The sequence below is a fragment of the Paramormyrops kingsleyae genome, chromosome 12 (genome assembly GCF_048594095.1).
Source record: "Paramormyrops kingsleyae isolate MSU_618 chromosome 12, PKINGS_0.4, whole genome shotgun sequence".
NCBI classification, from domain to species: domain Eukaryota; kingdom Metazoa; phylum Chordata; class Actinopteri; order Osteoglossiformes; family Mormyridae; genus Paramormyrops; species Paramormyrops kingsleyae.
In genome coordinates, this window is record NC_132808.1 from 13,976,110 (window position 1) to 13,996,761 (window position 20,652).

General features: G+C 39.1%; 3 protein-coding genes across 3 annotated transcripts; 1 reads left to right on the forward strand and 2 right to left on the reverse strand.

The window, feature by feature from the left end:
* Positions 1-626: 626 nt before the first annotated feature.
* Positions 627-1,466, reverse strand: LOC111856482 (uncharacterized). Its single transcript, XM_023836471.2, has 2 exons — positions 1,270-1,466; positions 627-954 (listed from the first exon to the last, which is right to left on the reverse strand). The coding sequence occupies exons 1-2, from the start codon at positions 1,412-1,414 to the stop codon at positions 812-814; spliced, it is 288 nt and encodes a 95-aa protein (XP_023692239.2). The 5' UTR covers positions 1,415-1,466; the 3' UTR covers positions 627-811.
* A 5,085-nt stretch (positions 1,467-6,551) lies between these two features.
* On the reverse strand, positions 6,552-15,763 carry LOC111856494 (ubiquitin carboxyl-terminal hydrolase 47-like). Its single transcript, XM_072697520.1, has 13 exons — positions 15,649-15,763; positions 14,419-14,484; positions 14,066-14,162; positions 13,576-13,688; positions 13,395-13,456; positions 13,118-13,240; positions 12,649-12,744; positions 10,851-10,982; positions 9,262-9,399; positions 8,942-8,964; positions 8,740-8,774; positions 8,483-8,545; positions 6,552-8,207 (listed from the first exon to the last, which is right to left on the reverse strand). The coding sequence occupies exons 1-13, from the start codon at positions 15,740-15,742 to the stop codon at positions 8,116-8,118; spliced, it is 1,134 nt and encodes a 377-aa protein (XP_072553621.1). The 5' UTR covers positions 15,743-15,763; the 3' UTR covers positions 6,552-8,115.
* Positions 15,764-17,954: 2,191 nt separating this feature from the next.
* Positions 17,955-19,843, forward strand: LOC111856487 (potential E3 ubiquitin-protein ligase ariadne-2-like). Its single transcript, XM_023836479.2, has 4 exons — positions 17,955-18,109; positions 18,426-18,526; positions 18,658-18,831; positions 19,118-19,843. Exons 1-4 carry the CDS (start codon positions 18,001-18,003, stop codon positions 19,559-19,561), a joined length of 828 nt encoding a protein of 275 aa, XP_023692247.2. The 5' UTR covers positions 17,955-18,000; the 3' UTR covers positions 19,562-19,843.
* The last annotated feature ends 809 nt before the right edge of the window (positions 19,844-20,652 follow it).

The window sequence follows — 20,652 nt, forward strand, 5'->3', positions numbered from 1 at the left end:
CTCTTGCTCTGTAACCCCGACCATGATCCTGCCTATTGATCCTGTTTGCTTTTTGTGAATAAACTATGTTGTCCGCAACTGGGTCTCCCCCGAGCTCTGTTTCCTGAGTAATTTAACAAAATTTTCATAAATAAAAAAGACTTCAATTTGATATAAAGACCTGCTTTTTTCATGTGCTTGAAAACACGAGTTAAAAACAATTTCTTGTGTTTACATACTTTTATATATTGGTTTGCATATATTTGCATTTGCATTATATATCAGCAACCTTTTAATAAAAAGTAGACTGTATTTTTTGTCTTGTTATTTATGGTTTTAATTTTGCAGTATCTGATTTAAATACTTATTAGCAGAAAAATGAGGAGTTATCATCAAGACTGGAAATAGAATATTAAGTGCCTCTGGCCAACAGCACACATGATGACAAAAACAGAGCTGATTGGTGGTTCAGAAAATTGCAGAATTGCAGACTAATTAGGAAAATGTTACATCCGGGACAGCACTGCAAGATTAATATGCAATCATATGAAATAAACTGGGTATTAAATCACACTAACTTGTTAAAAGACATCCGTGAATGGGACCGGGGGGGCGGGGGGGGGGGGGGGGGTGTGGTTAATGGAGAATTATGCATGCCCCCCCCCTTGGAAGAGGTCCCCCTGGGCATGTACCCAAAAGCCCATATTGTTAACCCATGCCAGGAGAATATTGTCCATTTTCCCACTAACAGGAATCATTCCCTCATTCTGCAGTGCTAGACAGTGTTGTTCAGGTGCATATTGCTGCTCGCTGTAGGAATCTTTGCAGTACTTCATTGGGGAAGCTGTCCCCCCCCAGGCAATCGGATCACCAACTGAATGACGGACTTGTCCTGGATCCCATAAGAGGAGAGCTGACAGGGATCCTCTAGCTGTTTGTCGGTGAAAATCAGCCTCAGGCTGCTCAGGTCGTCCACTGTCAGAGAAACGTCGCAGAAGCAAAAATATTTGTTAAGCAGTCCAAGCATGGAAGGACGGCACGATATTTAAAACATTAAAAAAGGTAAAAACAATCAGATTAGGGATTTTGGGTGATCATTTTGAACTGGCATTCATTAATTTTAACCAATTATTAAACACTTTTAAGTTAAGTAGCTGTCTGAAAGGTACAATAGCAGGGAATTCAAACTGGCAATCTGATTGACGAGCGCCAAACTATGTTTCCTTAGTGCAACAAAGCACATCGCCTTCTCACTGACCAATGGAGAGTATTTGACACACAGGAAGTTACCTGCTGTCCCTGGCAGCTTCACAGCAATTTTCTTCTTTAGCTCTAAAACAGTCATGTTCTTCATCTGATCCTCTGAATTCCCAACATCAACTGTTATTTTCTCTCCTTTTATTCCATTCACCATGACCTGGTAAGTTTTTCCCATGCTGTTTTTTTTCCTGTGTCTGGTATTATTGTCGTTCTGTTTTTCTGCTTCTGTGCTTTCGCTTTCATGTTGCACTGTAAATATTGTAGTTCAGGTCTAATAATGCAGATGTCACTCCTCCCCCTAACCAGGCCCAGTCAGTGACAGCCTCACCTCCCCTGAATGCTACAGGTCCATCTGTACCTCATTAACTGTATTAATTAGAAACAGATTAAAAGCACCTGCTTTCAGTGATCTCATTGTGAAGTATCGAGTATCACACTATACTGAACATTTGTTCCATTATATACTTTATATGTGTGACCCCTGCTTGTGCTCATGTTGTTCATGTTCTTTGTCTAGTGTTCTGGATTCGGTTACTTGCCCTGTTTTCCTGTTATAGACCTCTGCTGATTTTTGGATTTGTTTGTATGGCGTTAAATTAGTGCCAAAACTTGCGCGCTTAAAAACCACGAGCGCGTATGCGTTCATGAGCTGAAAACCCATCCTTCTCTACGTGCTTATGGCAAGCCGTTTTAACATTTAATCAAGTCACACTCCTATCCGTAATTACATTTTAGATATACACAATATCATTTCTCCTAGTCCAAATTATATTCTTACTAGTCAGAATGGCAATTACAGATATCCACAATTGCATTCTTACTAGTAGAAAATGTATTTCAAGATATCTAAAACTTTATTTCTCCTAGTCACAATTCTATTTAAGATATCTTTAAATCTTTAAAAAATATAAGTGGCCGTTTTGACATTTAATCGCTAGACTGGATATGTATTGCAGATATCCGTAATTCAATTCTTCCTAGTCAAAAAGAGCATTTCAGATATCCACAATGACATTCTTCCTATCCACAATTGTCATTTCAGATATCCAGAATGTTCATTCAAATTGAATTCTTACTAGAAACAACAAATTAATGATTTGAAATTATACTGGGGGAGATCAGTCTGGAGTTTGCTTCACTGAAATTTTTTGGTAAGCAGCCACCTCTGACGGACATGATGATAAATGTCTATGGTGTACATTTGAAGGATATAATTTTCTTATTTCTGAAGAGGCAGTGTTGTCTACACTGGAGTGTTGATCCATCTATCCATTATCTGTTGCTTATCCAGGTCCTGGTGACAGGGACAATAGTCAAAGCAGAGATGCCCAGACTTCTCTCTCTCCAGCCACCTCCTCTAGCTCTTCCATGTAGATTTCCGAGGCAATTTGATAGCTTCACTTTTCAGCCCAGCTCTCTCTTCACCATGATTGACCAGACAATGGCTACATAAATGGTAGCGCTGCATGGATCTGCCTGTCATTCCCAGACTCTGTTTTTCCCTCACTCATGTAGGGAGTTAAGTGACTGAATGGGGTAAGATGGGGATCAGTCCTGTCACCCACACCCTAGTTATTTTCTTCAGCAACATTGCCTTCTTGGCTTGCCGGTAGCTGTCAGTAATTTCCAGAATGCCACAGGCGAATCAAGCACAGAAGGCCTCCTTCTTCGGCGTGACAGCTCCCTTTACCATTGGTATCCACCACCAGGTTTAGGGGTTGCTGCAGAAAATGGCACCAATGAGCTTAGGGACAATGAATATATCCATATCTGCCCAACGTTTCTCATCTAAGGCAGCTCCAGAGTGGAAAAGACTGCAGATCTTCTGTGCTGTGTGTTGAGGTGAGTCTGACTATATCTAGACAGTTTGTCCTCTACCTCCCATACTAGGTCAGGCTCCATTACCACCAGAGAAATCACATTCCATGTCCCTAAAGCCAATGCCATTAGCCAAGGATTGGTCCGCCAAGGCCTCTGCCACTCAGTGCACCTGGCCCTTATGGCTCCTCCTTTGGTGTTTGGCCCACAGGAGAATGGTTCCACAAGGCTCAGTCATGGGTAAAGGCCTGACCAGCAGGCTCCCACACCCAGGCCTAGCTCCAGGGTGGGGTCCCGGTATCCGGTCCGGGAGTTATATACTGCAAAAGAGTTATTTAAATCACCCTTACTCTGGACCCTTACCTATAGGAAATATTTGCATTGGAGACCCTACCGGCGACAATAGCCTCCACGACATAGGTTCTAAGGATCATTGTGACACACATAGTCGTGTGGTGAGCTGCTACCTTCGGAGGCTGAGGTACTGCCGTATTGTCTGAGGCTCGGGAGGAGGTTAGTTAGTGGGTGGGATCGTGAGTGACGCGACACATGCACACTAAGAAAATCAAATTATTGTGTTAGTCTGATTAAAACCAGACTTTTAAAGTACATGTAAACATGTAATCACACTAAATCCAATTTCTCCAAGTCAGACTAATTAGTCAGTCTTAAGACACCCAGATAATGCGACTGGGAGTCGCTTTACTCCTGCATGTAAACACTCAATCAGACTCAAACTGGCCTAGGTGCTCTCTGCATGCTCCACAGGTTCCCCCTCTGGGCTTTGACCCAGAAGTAACAAAAGAAGCTGGTACACAGAAGAAGCTTGGAGCATAGCGGAGGACGTACAGCAAGTATGAAATATACAGCACTGTAAAGCTGTCCAATTCACCGCTCAGCTAAAGGGTGCTTTTCCACCGCACCAGGTACTGTACTTTTGGTACTTCAAAAAGGTACCAAAAGTACAGTGCTTCAAGGTGTTGGTTTTCCACTGACATGAAAACTGGTGCCTGTGTCGAATGATATCACAAAGCGAGGTGAGGTATTTTGTACCAAATTCGAAAAATGGCTGTAGTATATTATATCACATACTATAGTGCAATATTAATACCAGCATCACATGTCACGCACATTCAATTCTTACTTCGACAGTCAGCTTGATTATGATCAGGCTTTTTCTTAACTTCAACTTGGTACGGATATTATAGCCAGGGAGTTCAAATCTCACTAAAACATTATTACTCTGTTACAGGAAAAAAAACCTAATAAGTTTTGCAATTTTAATGATTATTCTTTTTCAAGATTATCTAGTATATGTTTAAATATACAGTACTGTGCAAAAGTCCAAAGAAATGTTTAAAGCTGTTTCTCTGGGTAGCAAGTGTACTTTGGCTTAGAACAAAAAACACAATTTAACATTAGTGCAAATTAAGAGTAACACAATAAAAACTAGTAATAATTTCTTCTGTTTTCTAAAAAGTTACTGATATCTAGTTGGATGGCTAGATGAACACCGCTTCAGTTCCCAAAATTTTTTCAGCTACACCTGGGCCAGACATGGCCCAAATAAATCCCCACACATTTCTTATCTTCAAAACAGTTTATTTAATTTTTTTTTACATTTCTGAATCTCAATCTCATCCAGAGAACACATAACATTTTTTATTTGTCATTACAAAATTTTTTTTTTTTAAATATTCAAAAACATTGTGACAAGCTTGCGTGGAATAAATTGTTTAATTCAATATCATTTGTAAAATTATGCTAAATTGCTGCCACCTCTTTCGTGTATGTATTTGGCGATGTTGTATGCATTATTTATCAATAAGACCTGCCCATTGCCAAAGAAAGACTCAGTGAGTTTTGACAGTCAGAAAGTCCCATGTACGGCATCCGTCCATCTTCCAATGCCTTATCAAGGAGGATTTTTTGTGGCTACATCTTATTCTTGGCTGTACAAACTAAGAAATTTAGAAATAAAGTTATTAGTTCCTTCATGCTATGGTATGATTGTTTTTCATTAAACAATCACTTTCTTTATAAATCACAGGGCCCTGATGGCATCTTACCTATAGTGTTAAAAGAGATGAGGGATATTATTTGCCGACCCTTAACTTTACTGTTTCAAAAATCCTTATCTGAAGGTGTGGTACCTTCTGATTGGAAGCATGCCAACATAACGCCCATTTTCAAAAAAGGGGATAGAAGTAATTTGTCAAACTATAGGCCAATCAGTCTAACTTGTATAACTGGTAAAGTTATGGAGGCTATAATCAAAGAGAAAATGGTAGATTACCTGGACTCAAATAACATTTTGAGGGATAGCCAGCATGGATTTAGGAGAGGTAGATCCTGTTTAACAAATCTGTTGGAGTTTTTTGAGGAAGCTACTCAGGAAGTTGATGATAAGAAGGCCTATGATGTCAACTACTTAGATTTCCAAAAGGCTTTTGATGTTGTTCCCCACAAGAGGCTCTCACTTAAACTCAAAGCGACAGGTATTTTAGGAACTGTAGCGACCTGAATTGATAACTGGTTAACGGATAGGAAGCAGCGAGTAGTTATAAGAGGCACAATGTTACAGTGGGTCTGCGTTCATAGTGGGGTACCGCAGGGTTCAATTTTAGGACCACTATTGTTCCTAATTTACATAAATGACATAGACACCAATATATACAGTAAACTGGTGAAATTTGCAGATGACACCAAGGTGGGTGGTGTAGCAGATACTGAACTAGCGGCTCAGCAGCTACAGCGGGATCTTAATTTAATTAGTGACTGGGCTGACACCTGGCAGATGAAATTTAACATAGACAAATGTAAGGTACTCCATGTAGGGAGCAGAAATATAAAGTACAGGTATTTTATGGGACCTACTGAAATAAAGGTAGCTGATTATGAGAAAGACCTTGGTGTGTATGTTGATACTTCCATGTCTCATTCTTGCCAGTGCGGGGAAGCAATAAAAAGACACTGAGGGGGGACATGATCCAGGTCTATAAGATTCTAACAGGTTTGGATGCTGTTCAACCGAATAGTTACTTTAGCATTAGTTCAAATACAAGAACTCGTGGCCATAAGTGGAAATTAGCGGGAGAACATTTCAAACTGGATTTAAGGAAGCACTTCTTTACACAGCGTGTAGTCAGAGTATGGAATAGTCTTCCTGATAACGTAGTGCAAGCTGAATCCTTGGGTTCCTTTAAATCAGAGCTAGATAAGATTTTAACAACTCTAAGCTATTAGTTAAGTTCTCCCCAAGCGAGCTCGATGGGCCGAATGGCCTCCTCTCATTTGTATAGTTCTTATGTTCTTATGTTGTATTTGATTTAAGTTGTTTAATCAACATTTCACACATCTATACAGAGTGGTGAGAAAAATAAGGAAAAAGACAAAAAAAACAATGATTAACAAAAGTATTTCAAATTATATATGAAACAAAAAAAATCAGAAAATGACATCAAGTAAATTCTTAATGTTAACTTGGGAACAGATCCAAATATAAAAAACATGAAAGACAGGTGTTGTCACGGTTGTGGGCATCTCGGGCACGGGAACGCGGCATGGTGCGCAGAAAAGGGCGGACGACCCACTTGCGGCTCCAGGAAAACAAAACAGGGTTTATTAAATATAACAGAAAACACTATAAAACTCCAAAACCAAAAGGACCACGGGGGGTCAAACACTAAAGGGAATAAACTAAGACTAAATATTACAAAACTAAAACCAGGAAGGAAAACACAGGACACAGATCTAACCAAGACAATCAATAACACACTCAACGACAAATCAACAACACCAGAACACAATATAGACAATGAACCACTGGGGAACTGAACACAGGCAGGAACTAAAATACTAATGGGTAACGAGACTAACACAGGACAGGTGAGGCTAATTAACAAAACCAAGGAAACAGGGCACAGGTGAAACTAATGAACACAAAAGGAACTGAAAACAGGGAAACTAAGAACTAACCAAGGAAACAGAAACTAACACTGGAATTTAAACATGTAAAGACAATCAGGGGCACAAGGAACAAAACCAAAACCAACTACAAAATCAGATACAAGAACTAAAGAAACTCAAATGAAACACTAGGGAGCCAAAATACAAAAACAGGAGGTGGGATTCAAACACAGGACAGAAGGGTACTCAAGACAGAAGGGTACACAGATAACCACATGCTTAACACATTGAGCCACATGACCAGACAGGTAACAGGGAAGAACAAAGACTAACATGAAGGACGGGATGACCAGCAGCACCTGCTGGTCAAACAGGGAAGGGACACGGAAGGACCACAGCAGGGGCTGACCCTGACAGGTGTGTTCTGGACAAATATAGTTTACACAGGTGGCAATATTATTCCTAATATGAATAATATTTAGTGTTTACTGTTCCTCGGTCAAAACCGAGTGACATTAACAACTGTGCAATTAACTTTACTATATTGAGGATATCAAGAATAATAACTGCATTGCATTGAAACACACAGCAGCTGTGAATATTAATAATTATAGCTCTATACCAACAATCAAATATATATACACAATATATTTTTTTCATTTTTAACAATTATCTTAAAACAAAAAAGCGGACCACTAGAAGGAGGTCACATACCACCAGTGGTTCTCGTATCACGGTTTGAGAACAGAGGCTCTATTAGAGTACCATATATTGTATTCCCCGTCACTTACAATAACTGGGCATTTACTGAAGAATTACAAAAATCACCACTTTCAAACATCCTCTGATCTCTGTTTTACTGCAACATAGCTACTGACAGCTAGTCATCTTCTCCTCAAAAACTTTAAAAACCAGCTGAAACAACATTTTTTACTCCCATGTTCTCTATCATCTTCATCTCGTTTATCTCTAGTAATCTTTTCATAATCTTTTTTTGCTCCCTTCCCATGGCCAGTGTTGCCAGTGGCAGTAACACTTTTGACAGCCCTATTGTCACATTTATATGTCTTATCAGTCATGATGTTGCTTCCACCTCCTCTCCTACCAGCAACACAGTCTCTGTTTCCTGCCTCTCTAATGTGAACATACTCAGTCCTCTGCGGTGGGTTGGCACCCCATCCTGGGTTGTTCCTTGTCTTGTGCCCATAGCCTCCGGGATTGGCTCCAGACCTCCCGTGACGCTGAACAGGAGAAGCAGTTTCAGAAAATGGGTGGGTGGGTGGGTGGACATATCCAGCCCTTTCATCTCCATGGCTCTTCCATCTCTGTTTCCTTCCAGCATCTCCAGCAGAATTATGTCCATGAGTACTCCAATTTCTTTCATGCACACTTTCCTTAGGGCCTCTTTTGTGTCCATCAACCTTTTGAAATCCTCTGGCAGCATCCACATCCAAATGGCCTCCTTTGTTAAGAGTGGCAACATCATTTTCACCAAGCTCCTCTCCTTCATTCTTACCGTTACTTTTACCAGAAACTTTGTGTCTTTCATCGGTGCAGCTTTCAGCAGAACCACTGACTCCTGCATTTCCAACAGTAACAACACGTTTTATGATTGGTTCAGCATCAGTTTTCATGTTTACAACACCACTGTGTACAGTGAAATTAAAAAATTATCATAATAAAATCCTCAATGACATCAGTTTTGCTTTGTGTTCAAGAGCACCATCGGCAATAAGAATGTAAGATATTAAGAATTTTAATTAATTAACTCACGTCTTGTGTACAGCAGCATGTAGGCATGTTCAGACCTGTGGGATGCAAGTGTCTTTTACGTACATATATTAGATGAGGGAAGTTGAATAACATCAGTTGAACTTTATTAGTTTCAGTACATTTAAATAAAAAAGTATTGTTTAAAATAAACCAAATCATAGGTTTGAACATAATATAGTACAATATGAAGGAAACTTCTTACGTGATGATGTTCTCATCGACTATCTGCAGGGGAAGAAATATACTATAGGTGAAAAATTCAGCATTGTCTTTCAATGAAATTCAGTTTTGATTTTTATTAATCATTCCTAATGAAGCAGGCATGTGCCCAAACTAGCAAACCATTTTGAAGAAGATAAAAGTTTTGGAGGACATGCTCAAAATCTTCCATCATCCATTCTAGACAACATCCAGTGAAGAAAATGCATTTAATTTAAACCATAGTCGCCATTATAAAATAAACAAGAAACAATCACCCTCTTCATAAACATGTCAAAGGGGAGAGACAGTAAGTAGCTGTACCTTGGGGCTAACTTGAGTGACCCAGCTGTCATTAAAATGGTACCAATTTCCATCCTGAAATGACTTGATGATGGTGTAGTAATGTCCAGATTTCACAGAACCTCTATGTTCAATTATAGCATAGAGCTTATAGAGCTCCTGAAAGAGTGAGAGAAAAAAATCTGAATTCTCAAAATGAAGACATGTTGAAGTCTAATTAATTTCAGCAAATATAAACACTAACAAGAAACACCTGCAGGTATAGTTGCATGTATATTACCATCATCAGGTGGCACTTCATGTACATTCCTCAGACCCTAAGATCTATACACATTATAATTTAATGTGTAACAATTCCCTGCTAGGCCAGTTTTCTGACAGTAGTATTGAAGTCTAAATAACTAGGTAAACTAGGTTTAGATTTGTTCAGCATGGAAATGTTTTTTTTCTTCACTTTTATGTCTGTAGTAATTGATCTAGAGTCCAGTGGCACTGTGCTTTACACCACTGCATCCGATGCTTTGCACTGCACTTGGTGATGTACAGTAAGGCTTTGATGCAGCTGCTCGACCATGCAAACCCATTCCATGAAGTTCTCTATGCACTGTTCTTGAGCTAATCTGAAGGCCACACAGAATTTGGAGGTCTGTAGCTATTGACTCTGCAGACAGTTGGTGACTTCTGCACACTGTGAGCCTCAGCCTGCATTACCCGCTCTCTGTGATTTTACATGGCCTACCACTTTGTGGCTGAGTTGCTCTTGTTCCCAATTGCTTCCATTTTGTTATAATACCACTAAAAGTTGACTTGAATATTTAGTAGGAAGGAAATTTCACAAATGGACTTATTGCACAGGTGGTATCCAATCTCGGTACCACGCTTGAATTCACTGAGCTCCTGAGAGTGACCCATTCTTTTACAAATGTACGTATAAGCAGTCTGTATGCCTAGGTGCTTGATTTTATACACCTGTGGCTATGGAAGTGACTGGAACACCTGAATTCAATGATTTGGAGGGGTGTCCCAATACTTTTGGCAATATATTGTACTGTATATTATCGAGGTATGACTACAGAACGCTTACTTACTCAGACACATGACTCCAGAACGCTTACTTACTCAGACACATGACTACAGAACGCTTACTTACTCAGACACATGACTACAGAACGCTTACTTACTCAGACACACCCTGCTGCTTTTTCATTTCTTTTTCTAAACTGCCTGCTCTTGTGTCGTGATGCATGTTGAGATTTGGCTAATGCTGCCAATGACGTATCATTAAATATACAGTCTAAAGATATAGTGTATTGGATATGAAATGTACATTTTTCAATATTATTGTCTCATAGACAGGTTGAATCCATGCCTCTAATAAACACAGACCCTGATGATAGGCCATACCACAGTGTATTCCAGAGGTCTATTAGCATTTGTACTAATATTTTTATGTACTAAGTCTTTTAATTTCTATTTAATGTTATCAATGTGTACATTACCAGTGACTGGAACCTTCTCTTGTAACACTTTTTGCATTATCGAAACACTAATGATACAATCTATTCATCAATAAAAATTATGAACTGAAAATACAGCTCTTTTTACAGTACCTGACTGACTTGTAGCTGAAGGGGAATTTCCACTTTGCAGTCGTTCTTCATATACATCATGTAGTTGTAGTCAAAGTCAAACCTCTTCAGTTGTAAGGTTAAGACTTCAGGGTAACTCACTAATTCACATTCCTGAGTTGCAAAGGGTCAGACAAGGTTTAAATTAAAAAATGACCATGAGACATGGCTGAAATGAAATATGCTGTGAAAGAAAATGTTTAAAGCTATTTATCAGGGTAGTAAGTTTATATTTTCTCAGAAAAATATGGAATGGTTACGCTAACACACTTTGACAGATATAAAATATTAATTTTACTTCAGCATTCCACAAGGGTGCTGGTCCATAACGGCTCCCATGTTTCCCACAACTACATTGAGTTGGATGGGCAACTTTAGGTTGTGGACCATTCCAGAAATACAGGGGACACTGTTGAGCTTTAAAAACCTAACATAAAATACTTTGCAAACCCAAACCTGTTTATCCTCTCCAATAATATCCGACTTAAATCATGTTTCATTTCCATTTTTCCTTATATACACAACTGCACTTTTACAAAGTTTTACAAACTTTGTTTCCTGGATAGTGGTACTATCAAGAAGTGTGACGATTGTAACTAACTGTACCTCTCGACTGCAGTTATGAGTAATTGACCTTTACTCCACTTGACTGTTACATATAACTTAGTGTGTACTCACATTAGGTGAGCTGTACCATGCCCGAGCACAGTTGACCCCCAAAGTCTAGGTCATTTGACTAGTGTGATCACTCTGTACTGTGCTTGACCACAGTATGCTTAACCGTGCCCGGGCTCACTTGAAGAGGTAGGCCTGCTTGTAGAGGTCGGCCTGAGCAGAGTTAATCGGACTTGAGCACAGTACACATCTAGTGTGAATGCTAAATGTGCAACTGTGCCTGGGTACAGAACACAAATATGATGTCAATGATGTGACTAACACAGGCAGTTTACATGAACCAAACCCAGAAGGAACTGACCAGGTAGGCTGTACACCTAGTTTTTTCACAAAACTGTGCTGCAAAAAAAAAGACTTTACAGATTGGGTAACGGCAGCCATTTAACAAACATGACAACAAGGGATCACTTGGGTCTATGGCTAAGGTGCAGCATTTTTGCTAGAAATTTCGGCTGATGAGACTATCCAGGAACAGCTAGATGCAACACAAAAACTCTGAGATATTTGGTAAAATGTGGGAGCATCTTTTTATACAAGCGACCCTAATAAATAAAAATCACTGCATTGTATACTAGATAAATGTATAAAAGGACTGTGTGTCATCACACCCAAAATGACCCCAAATAAGTCACAAAAAAAGGACTTAAGTAAATAACTCCATTTTGCAGTGCGACAGCCATGTTTTGTTTGACACAAAAAAGCACAATGATGACAAAAGCGTGTTCAGGCCTGGAACATTAAGTGCAATGTGAATGTTTAATGGTGGGAGGTGGAGAGGGGAGACGCGGGCACAGTCATTCTCGGGCACAGTACAAGGCAACCTGGCCTAGTGTGAGTATGCCCTTAGAGCTTCTTTACAGACACACCACCCAATAAACAGGGAGAGGTGATCCCTCCACAAACAGAAATGGGAAGCTTTATGTAGGTAGTATGTAAGCTCTATGTAGCTAGAATCTCATGTGAATAACAGCTTGAAATGCTTATTTGCATTTATGGCTCACATATGTATCTTGACAAATTGCTCTAAGTATGGTTGCAGTAAAAATTGTACATTGCTGCCTGAATATATAACTTTAAGAAATGTATTACTATTGCAATAACCCACTGTTTCTGTGTCTGTCTTCTTTTCACAAACGTCACAGTACAGCTGATTATCACCATTCAGAACTGAGGGCTTGAAGAACTGCTTCCAACCATCCATCTGTAAAATAAAACACAGAGCAACATTAGGGGATCATCATATTAACAGTGGAATTAGCTTTAATGCTAAATGATCTTTCAGACTACTAAACTCATATGCAGACCTAGACATTTACAGGCACAAATATATTTTGATTGCTTTGCAATTGCCTGTTCAAGTACATTCTCTCAGTGTATACGATCTAAGTTACATAATACAGGAATAGTTTCTATTTTTTTCTCATCAAATTCATGATTATTACCCCTTCTCCGGGGAAACAAACCCTATTTCCTTAGAAGATGTTAGAAGTTTTTGAGACCTTCCATGTTGTACTGGTAAGTTTGGTAGAAGCTGGACTAACAGTCATTACAAGCCCATTTATTAAATTGCTTACCACATTGTAGCTGTGATGCGATTCAATAGCCAGTGGCAGAATCACAAATGAGCTGCATTCTGGTTCACTTTCATGTCCATGCTTCTGGCACTTGGTAGAATATTTAAGTTCTCCATGATAGATCTACATCAGTGAGATATAAATGTAAAAGGATAACTTTCATAAAGTTTATATTGTAAGGGAAATATACACTTGAAAGTTTTATATAAAATTAGGAAGTGAGACTCAACTTGAACACATAATTCAATTTAAACAATTGAAAGAAAGTAAAATTCACCTTGGTAAAGCTGCATAAACTCACAATCTTCTGAAAGTATTCTGCAGCATCTTGTTCATAATCTGGAAAAGTAAGTTTTATAGGTTTTATTATTTACATTTTCTATATGTTGTTACTACTTAGATAGACTTTAAGCAAAATTCTACCTGAACAACAGTGATCTTCACATGGACGTACTCACTATTTGTGATGCCAAGATTTATTAGAAGACCATCTTCCACAACTGCAGTGCCTTTCTTTAACTTTTGAAATAACTTTTTTAAATGATCTTCAAAAGTTGTACTCGGTTTTAAGCTACAAATAAAGTGAAATATGCAATACTGGTGTTAATGGGAGAAATAATACTCATTGGAATATTGTCTTGTACTTTATGGTTAGCAATAAACCACAATCAGTTTTGCTACAATTGTACATACTGGCAAAAAAGTTCTGAAATAAGCCTTTGAAATGGGGATTTACAGTATTTTGTCAATCACTTTCTGTTTTAACACATTGAGAATCATAAATTAACCAACTGATGTTTTCCTATTTCAATTGATAATAAGATGACTTAATGACAGTATCATGCACCCCCATCCTTGACAATTTCCAATTTTAAATAGAAATATGACCTAAATTTTATTTTATTTATAGTGGACCATGATGACAGGTTTGCAGAATCACTTTCCCACCTCTCCACAGCCTCCCTGAATTGCTTGGTCATGAAGAGTGTCTGCAGCACTGCATTCAAGTAGCATGTGGCCCTCAGGTTTTGGAGTCCATAATAAGCTAAAGTTGATATTAGGAAAAAATATCAATTTCAAAACTTCAATTTACCCGTGAAGGCACTCAGATATTACCACATTTACACCTGAGAATGAACATTATGGCACATTATAAAAATACAATAAAATATATGGGCTAGAATTAAACAAATCTAACTACAAAATGTTTCCAATATGCATTTTAGGGGGGATTACACATTTTACATATGCACCTCTCAATATAAAAGAACACAATGTAATTTCCATGCTTGACTGCTTACATTTACCGCAGATGGTTACTTCGGGTCTACACTTCTCTAGCCTTTTTGAGTCATCTGTGAACCCACCTAGAGAAACTATGAGGTTAGCATTAGCTTCACTTTAATATACCAATGTACCAGTGCTGCTCACTGGTTAGAAATGCGGAATTCCAGAAAATGTTAACCTATAACAGTTATGTAGTAATTAGGCTCCAAAAAGTGAATTGTATATTGTACGCTAATACATTTCTATTGCTAAAATGTGTGCGCCAATTTTCATTTGCCTGGTCATGTTTAATTTCTCAACGTATAGCTCTGTAATTTTCTCTATAATTTTTCAGAGACATGGGGAGTCTTGAATATACTTGATTTCGCTTATTTTAGTATAATTTAGTATTATATTACTAAAGCTCTACTTACCCAGCGAACACCAAGGTATAAATGTATGTGTCTATCAAAATATATATGAATTAATCAGTAATTCATGTTTATACTATCAAATGACATTGTTGGATAGAGTAATTAAAAGAATGGTATTCAATTACAAAATGGAACAAAACTAATTGAAAGCAGGGGTGGCATGGTGGTGCAGTGGTCACTTCTGGGACCAGGGTTCATGTCTCCCTCAGGAGTTCCATGTGTGTGGAGTTGGCATGTTCTCCCCATGTCATCGTGGGGTTTCCTCCAGGTACTCTGGTTTCCCCCGACAGTCCATAAATAATCTGAGGCCAATTGGAGTTACCAAACTGCCCATAGGTGTGTGAATGGTTTGTGGATGTCCCCATGTGATGGGATGGTCCCTGTCTTGTGCCCGTAGCTTCTGGACCCCCCCCCCATCCTGAATAGGAAAAGTAGTTTCAGAAAATGGATGGATGGCTGGATGATTGAAATCGCAAATTGCAGTTTCGTTATTTAAGCACTATGTGGCAGCATTACTCCATTTTGGAGCTCATACAGACCTTTAAACAGCCGCAGTCATCGGCCCCAGAAAGGGCACAAAGTACGCCGGGTCTAGTCTAGTCCATTATTCGATACACATGCGTGCACACGCACACTGAAGTAAATTTAGACGCCTTGTTTCGCGTAGCCTAAACAGTGTTGGCGAGCAACCGGCAATTGCAAAACCGATAGTGATTTTAGGAAGAATGCCTTAGTTTTTTTTACGTTTCTCATTTAGAATTAAAAATAAACATGACTTTCTACTACCTTTATATAAATATTTTTTTATTCTGCGACAACGTACTGACTCACCAGGTCGATCATAAATACCACTCGCGCTGTTACAAGGTTTTTTTCCTTGATTCTTTATCGAAGGTGACTGATATCCCCTTTTTCTTGTTGCCATGGTGTTTTGCTAAGCGTATATGTGCTGTGTGATACTTCGGTATAAATCACCTGCGATAAGTAAGACAGCTAGGATATTTTCGCCTGGGAGGGGCCTTGGGAAGCATGTGATTAGTACGAAAACAAATACAAGGAAATTCCGAAATGAATAGCAGATGTTAACGTGCGAATCTTAAAATATATCTACACATTATTTGATCGGAAAACTTCATTTTAATCACTGGAAATTTAACAAGCGACCAATCTTAACTACTGCGCTACCTTAAGATAGCCATGGACATCACATTCTCATGAATCAGTATTACACAAATTTGACACGTACTGTACAGTATCATCTCCCTGCGGTCTCTGGCAGCTTCTGAGCAATTTTCGTCTTCAGTTCTGTAACAGTCATGTTATTCATCTCGTCTTCTGAAAATCCAGCGTCAACTGTTGTTTTCACATTATTTACTCCAGTTACAAATGCTTGTTAAATCTTTCCCATGTTGATTTTTATTCCTGTATATCTGGTGTACGTTATTGTAGTTCTGTTTTTCGACCACAGTGATCAACTTTCACCTTGAACTGCATGTTTTAAACTGAATGGCAGATATACCTTTGAGTTATGATCATTATATGTGAAATCACCCAATCTGCGAAAAATTTCCCAAGTCACCCTCTCAGATTAGTCTGAAAAGAATCACGGGTGGTACCATACCAAATTTATGGAGAATCCCATGTATTAGGTCTGTATATCTAACAGTTTTTAAACTACATCTTTTTAAAAAAATGCTTTGATATGGCATGTACAGCTTTGCAACTTTATGGATGCAGTATTGTACTTCTGTTTTTCAGCTTCTGTGCTTTCACTTTCACGTTGCACTGTAAAGATTATAAACTGAAGAGTGAATCATAGTTTCAGTGTAAGTCCTTGCCACACTCAGTGAGTTCCCACTCTTCCTCCTTTGAATACTAGACACATCAAGCACTGATTAACTGTATGAATTAAGCACAGAATAAAAGAACCCAGTTTCAGTGATCTCCTTGTGAAGAATTGAGTGTTACACTACATGAAGCATGCATTCCATAATACACTTCATGAATGTAATCCCCATTTACTCTCCTGATGTTCTTGTTCTTTGCCTAGCATTTTGGATTTGGTTTCTTGCCCTGCTTTCCTGTTACCATCCAGTGCCAATTTGGATTACGTCCCTGGAATACATTTTGGCTTTGTAGACGCTCCTCCACTTATGAACTTTCAACTTACGAACTTTCAGACATACGAACGAAGAGGACTGTAAGTCCAAATTTTGTTCGTTGGGCTCCCATTTCCTGTTCGCAACATATTTTTTTTTCTGCCTGCCAATTCCACCTAGTAGCCTACGACTTCTGGCCGCTACTCCCACCGTGCAGCAGTGTAGCATGCTTACTCCAACCATCCCAGTTCTTTGTACTTGCGTATACCCTTAAAATTATGTTGAATAACGACATACTGTGCGAACATTTCAAGTTATGAACGGCCATTCGGAACGTAACTCGTTCGTAAGTAGAGGAGCGTCTGTAGAATTCAATAATGTTATATATTTTTTAAACTGGCAGTTATTATTAATCGATTTACATTTGCTAGGGGAGATTAAAATTCTTCATGGAAAAAATGTGTCCATTTCTGTATTACTAATTGAAAATACCACCATCTGTCTCATTCATGGGGTGTTTTTATGATTTTATAATCAGTATATGTAGTTTAAGAATCACTTTACTATTTAATAAGTGTATGCATGTAGTGTAAATATAGTAGCACTTTAATTAAAATATTCTCTACACTGTTTCCTTGTTTGGCTGTTATTCTGGCATGCAGTGAAGGAGGCAGTGGAATATGATAAAAGAATCTTCCAAAGTTCTACGTCAGTGTCAGTGCTGTTGTGGCTTTTCTGTTCTTGGACAAAGTTTTATTACAGAGCCTAATTATAATTAATACCCTTCTTAGCAGCATGTTGTTTAATAATTAACTGTCATTTTTTTAAGTTTAATTTATTAGCCTCTGTCCATTTGTAGTGTGTTGTTATATTTGTATAGTTAATGATCGAAAATCACCACAGAGTTTTTCACTGATTGATTTTGATCTGTAGGTGCTCTCATGCCGCTATCCGAATTCCTTCCCCTTGTGACGTATCGCTCAGCTGGGGGAAAGGGGATGGAATTCGGACGGCAGAAGAAATTTAACATGACAGTAACGGATGACAAACACATAGAGATTTCGTGCTAGTCTACAGTAAGGAGATGTATCGTAAGATAGCAGCTCGCAGCAATGAAATGCAGCAGCGGCCAGAGAAGCGTTATGATCGCCGGAACGGAACCTTCAAATTCGTGAATAGGAGGGATGACATCAGTAAGCATGATAATAATGTGTACAGTGTTTTTAATATTTTATTTTTTAGTTTCATTACATAGGATACCTGTGACTTTAAAATGTAAGGAGGAGGAAAGAGGAAGCTGGAACATGTAATAATCTCTGGGTCTGTGTTAGAATCAGTACAAAAAATATGGTTAATGTAGGATTATTGTTCAAAATACATATTATCATGCTTTTATCTATTTATTTACATAATTTATGTGGAAAAAAATCCGCTGCCTGACATATGTCTGAAGTCTGAGGGTGGCCTATAGTGGTCTATAGTTTTAGTAAAAATGCACTTTGTCTGTAGCCCTGGATGACGACCCAGCAACCCTGAGGGCGGAAATGTCCTGTGGGCATGCTGTCAGCCCAGAGTCTCTGACTGCTTGGTGTCAAAGTCTCCTTGATCAGGTGTGAGGCTTTACTTAATTACTTTATTACCCACAGCTGTTTCTCCCTAAAGCAGCTTTGTAGCTCTTCAGCATTTTGATTGCATTTGCAGGGTTTCTCCCTCTAACTCGAGCTTTGCCATTAAACTGTAGGGTCAGTACAAGTTCACATGTCCGGCTCTGAAGGATGGAAGTAATCAGACGTGTGGGAAGGAGTGGCCCTACGTGGAAGTTCGGAAAATGGCACTGCTGACAGACAGCGAGCAGAGACATTTTGAGGAGACTATGGCAGCTCTGGCTGCTGCAAATTTCCATGAATATAAATCAGTAAGTATTATAGTGTGTGAGATAATCACCACCAGTCTGATTGTACCTGTAAGCATTACTGTCTCATCTTTAATAAATTGTACTTGACTGTGAATATTAGTATAATGTTGTGAATAAGTAGTTATGGAAAATAAACTTCATAAACTTATGCTTAATATTAGATGGCAATATACAGATCATGCCTCTATAGAACTTCGTGAGACCTGAGGGATTATCTTAGTTTTATTTGTCGGATTTCATAAACAAGGTCACTGAAAAAATTTGATTTTTCTTTACTTATATGAAGTGTCCTGGATGCCAGTCATCTGTGGAGAGGAAAGACTTGACCAATCTGAGCGTGCGCTGCACAGTCTGCACTGTCGTAATGGGTGGCACTTACGAATTTTGTTGGCAGTGCCTAAAGCAGTGGAAAGGACCTGCACCACGATCCGACTGCTGCAAGAATGAGGGCTGTACCAACAGGGATCTGTACCTGCTGCAAACATGCTCCATAGCTGTCCTGTTAGGTGTGCAGTGCCCCTCCATACGCGCCTGTCCCACCTGTGGCCTGCTGATCGAGCATAAAAAGGAAGGCTGCAAGAACATAATCTGCATAAGGTGTAAGAAGGAGTTCTGCTTCATCTGTCTGAAGCTCACCCCTGAGTGTCAGCGGACCTGCAGATACAGCAGACTCTGCTCTGATGGTGTCGCCCCCAGGCAGACATCAATGCCTACCTGGAAAAGAAATTAGATATATTCCCAATTAACTCCCTTCCCCCTACAGACAAATCATGCACTCCTGCTTCATATTAGTTCTGTAGCATATAACTTACAGTCAGAGGTGGAGATTTCAGTACTCTGTGACTGTGACTCTTTATACTCAACTGGGTGGTTAAAACAAAATCTTTGGATTTGTACTCTCTGGACCAGAAATCTCCACCTCTGCTTACAGTTGAATCTACTTCTGTCTATTTTCTCTATCTGTAAATGATTGATTTGATTGGTAAAGCATTTTTACTCATTAGGAGAAAGAAATTTCTATACATACACAAACACACAGAGCTCTGAAAAAAATTGAGACCACAGCAAAATGTTCACTCATTTCTCAGTGTATGGGTGTGTAAAATATACAATTTTTTTCAAACTCCAGCCTGGCTCCTCTCTGCTTCTCATTGATGAAGGGCTTCTTCTTGCTTTATAGGACTTCAGTCCTGTTTCTAGGAGGCTGTTATGAACTGTCCTAGCAGTGCACTTCACACCTGCACTTTGGCTTATTTGGTGAAACCACAAAAACTGATAAAAATGAAGACAAGGGAACTTTCAAACGACTTGAGAACCACCGTGATTAAGAAGTTTAAAGATGGCAATGATGCCAAGAAGATCGCCAAGCTCCTTAGCCACAGTGTGTCCACTGTGAAGACCATCATAGCGAAATGGAAGACAACTGGAAGCACAGTGAACCAGCCTAGGTCAGGTCATAACAGAGAAAATGTCAAGGAAACTAGTCTGTGAGGTAAGAGCAAATCCTAAGGTGACTCTCAATAACCTGCAAAGCTCAGTATCTGCAGCTGGAGTGGATGTGCACAAGACTTCAATATCGAAGGTTTTGCACAGAGAGGGGCTGTATGGCAGAGTTGCCAGAAAAAAGCCACTACTAAAGAAATGTCATCTGAAAGCTTGATTAGAATTCGAGTCCGGATCTGAATCCAACTGAAAATTGGTGCCGTAATCTCAAAATTGGAGTTCACAAACGAAAGTTTTAGACACGCGAGGCGCAGTAGTGACAAGTTCAACCCCCCCGACTGCGCAGCCGCTCAGTAACTGGCTGGAGCGCAGGCAGTA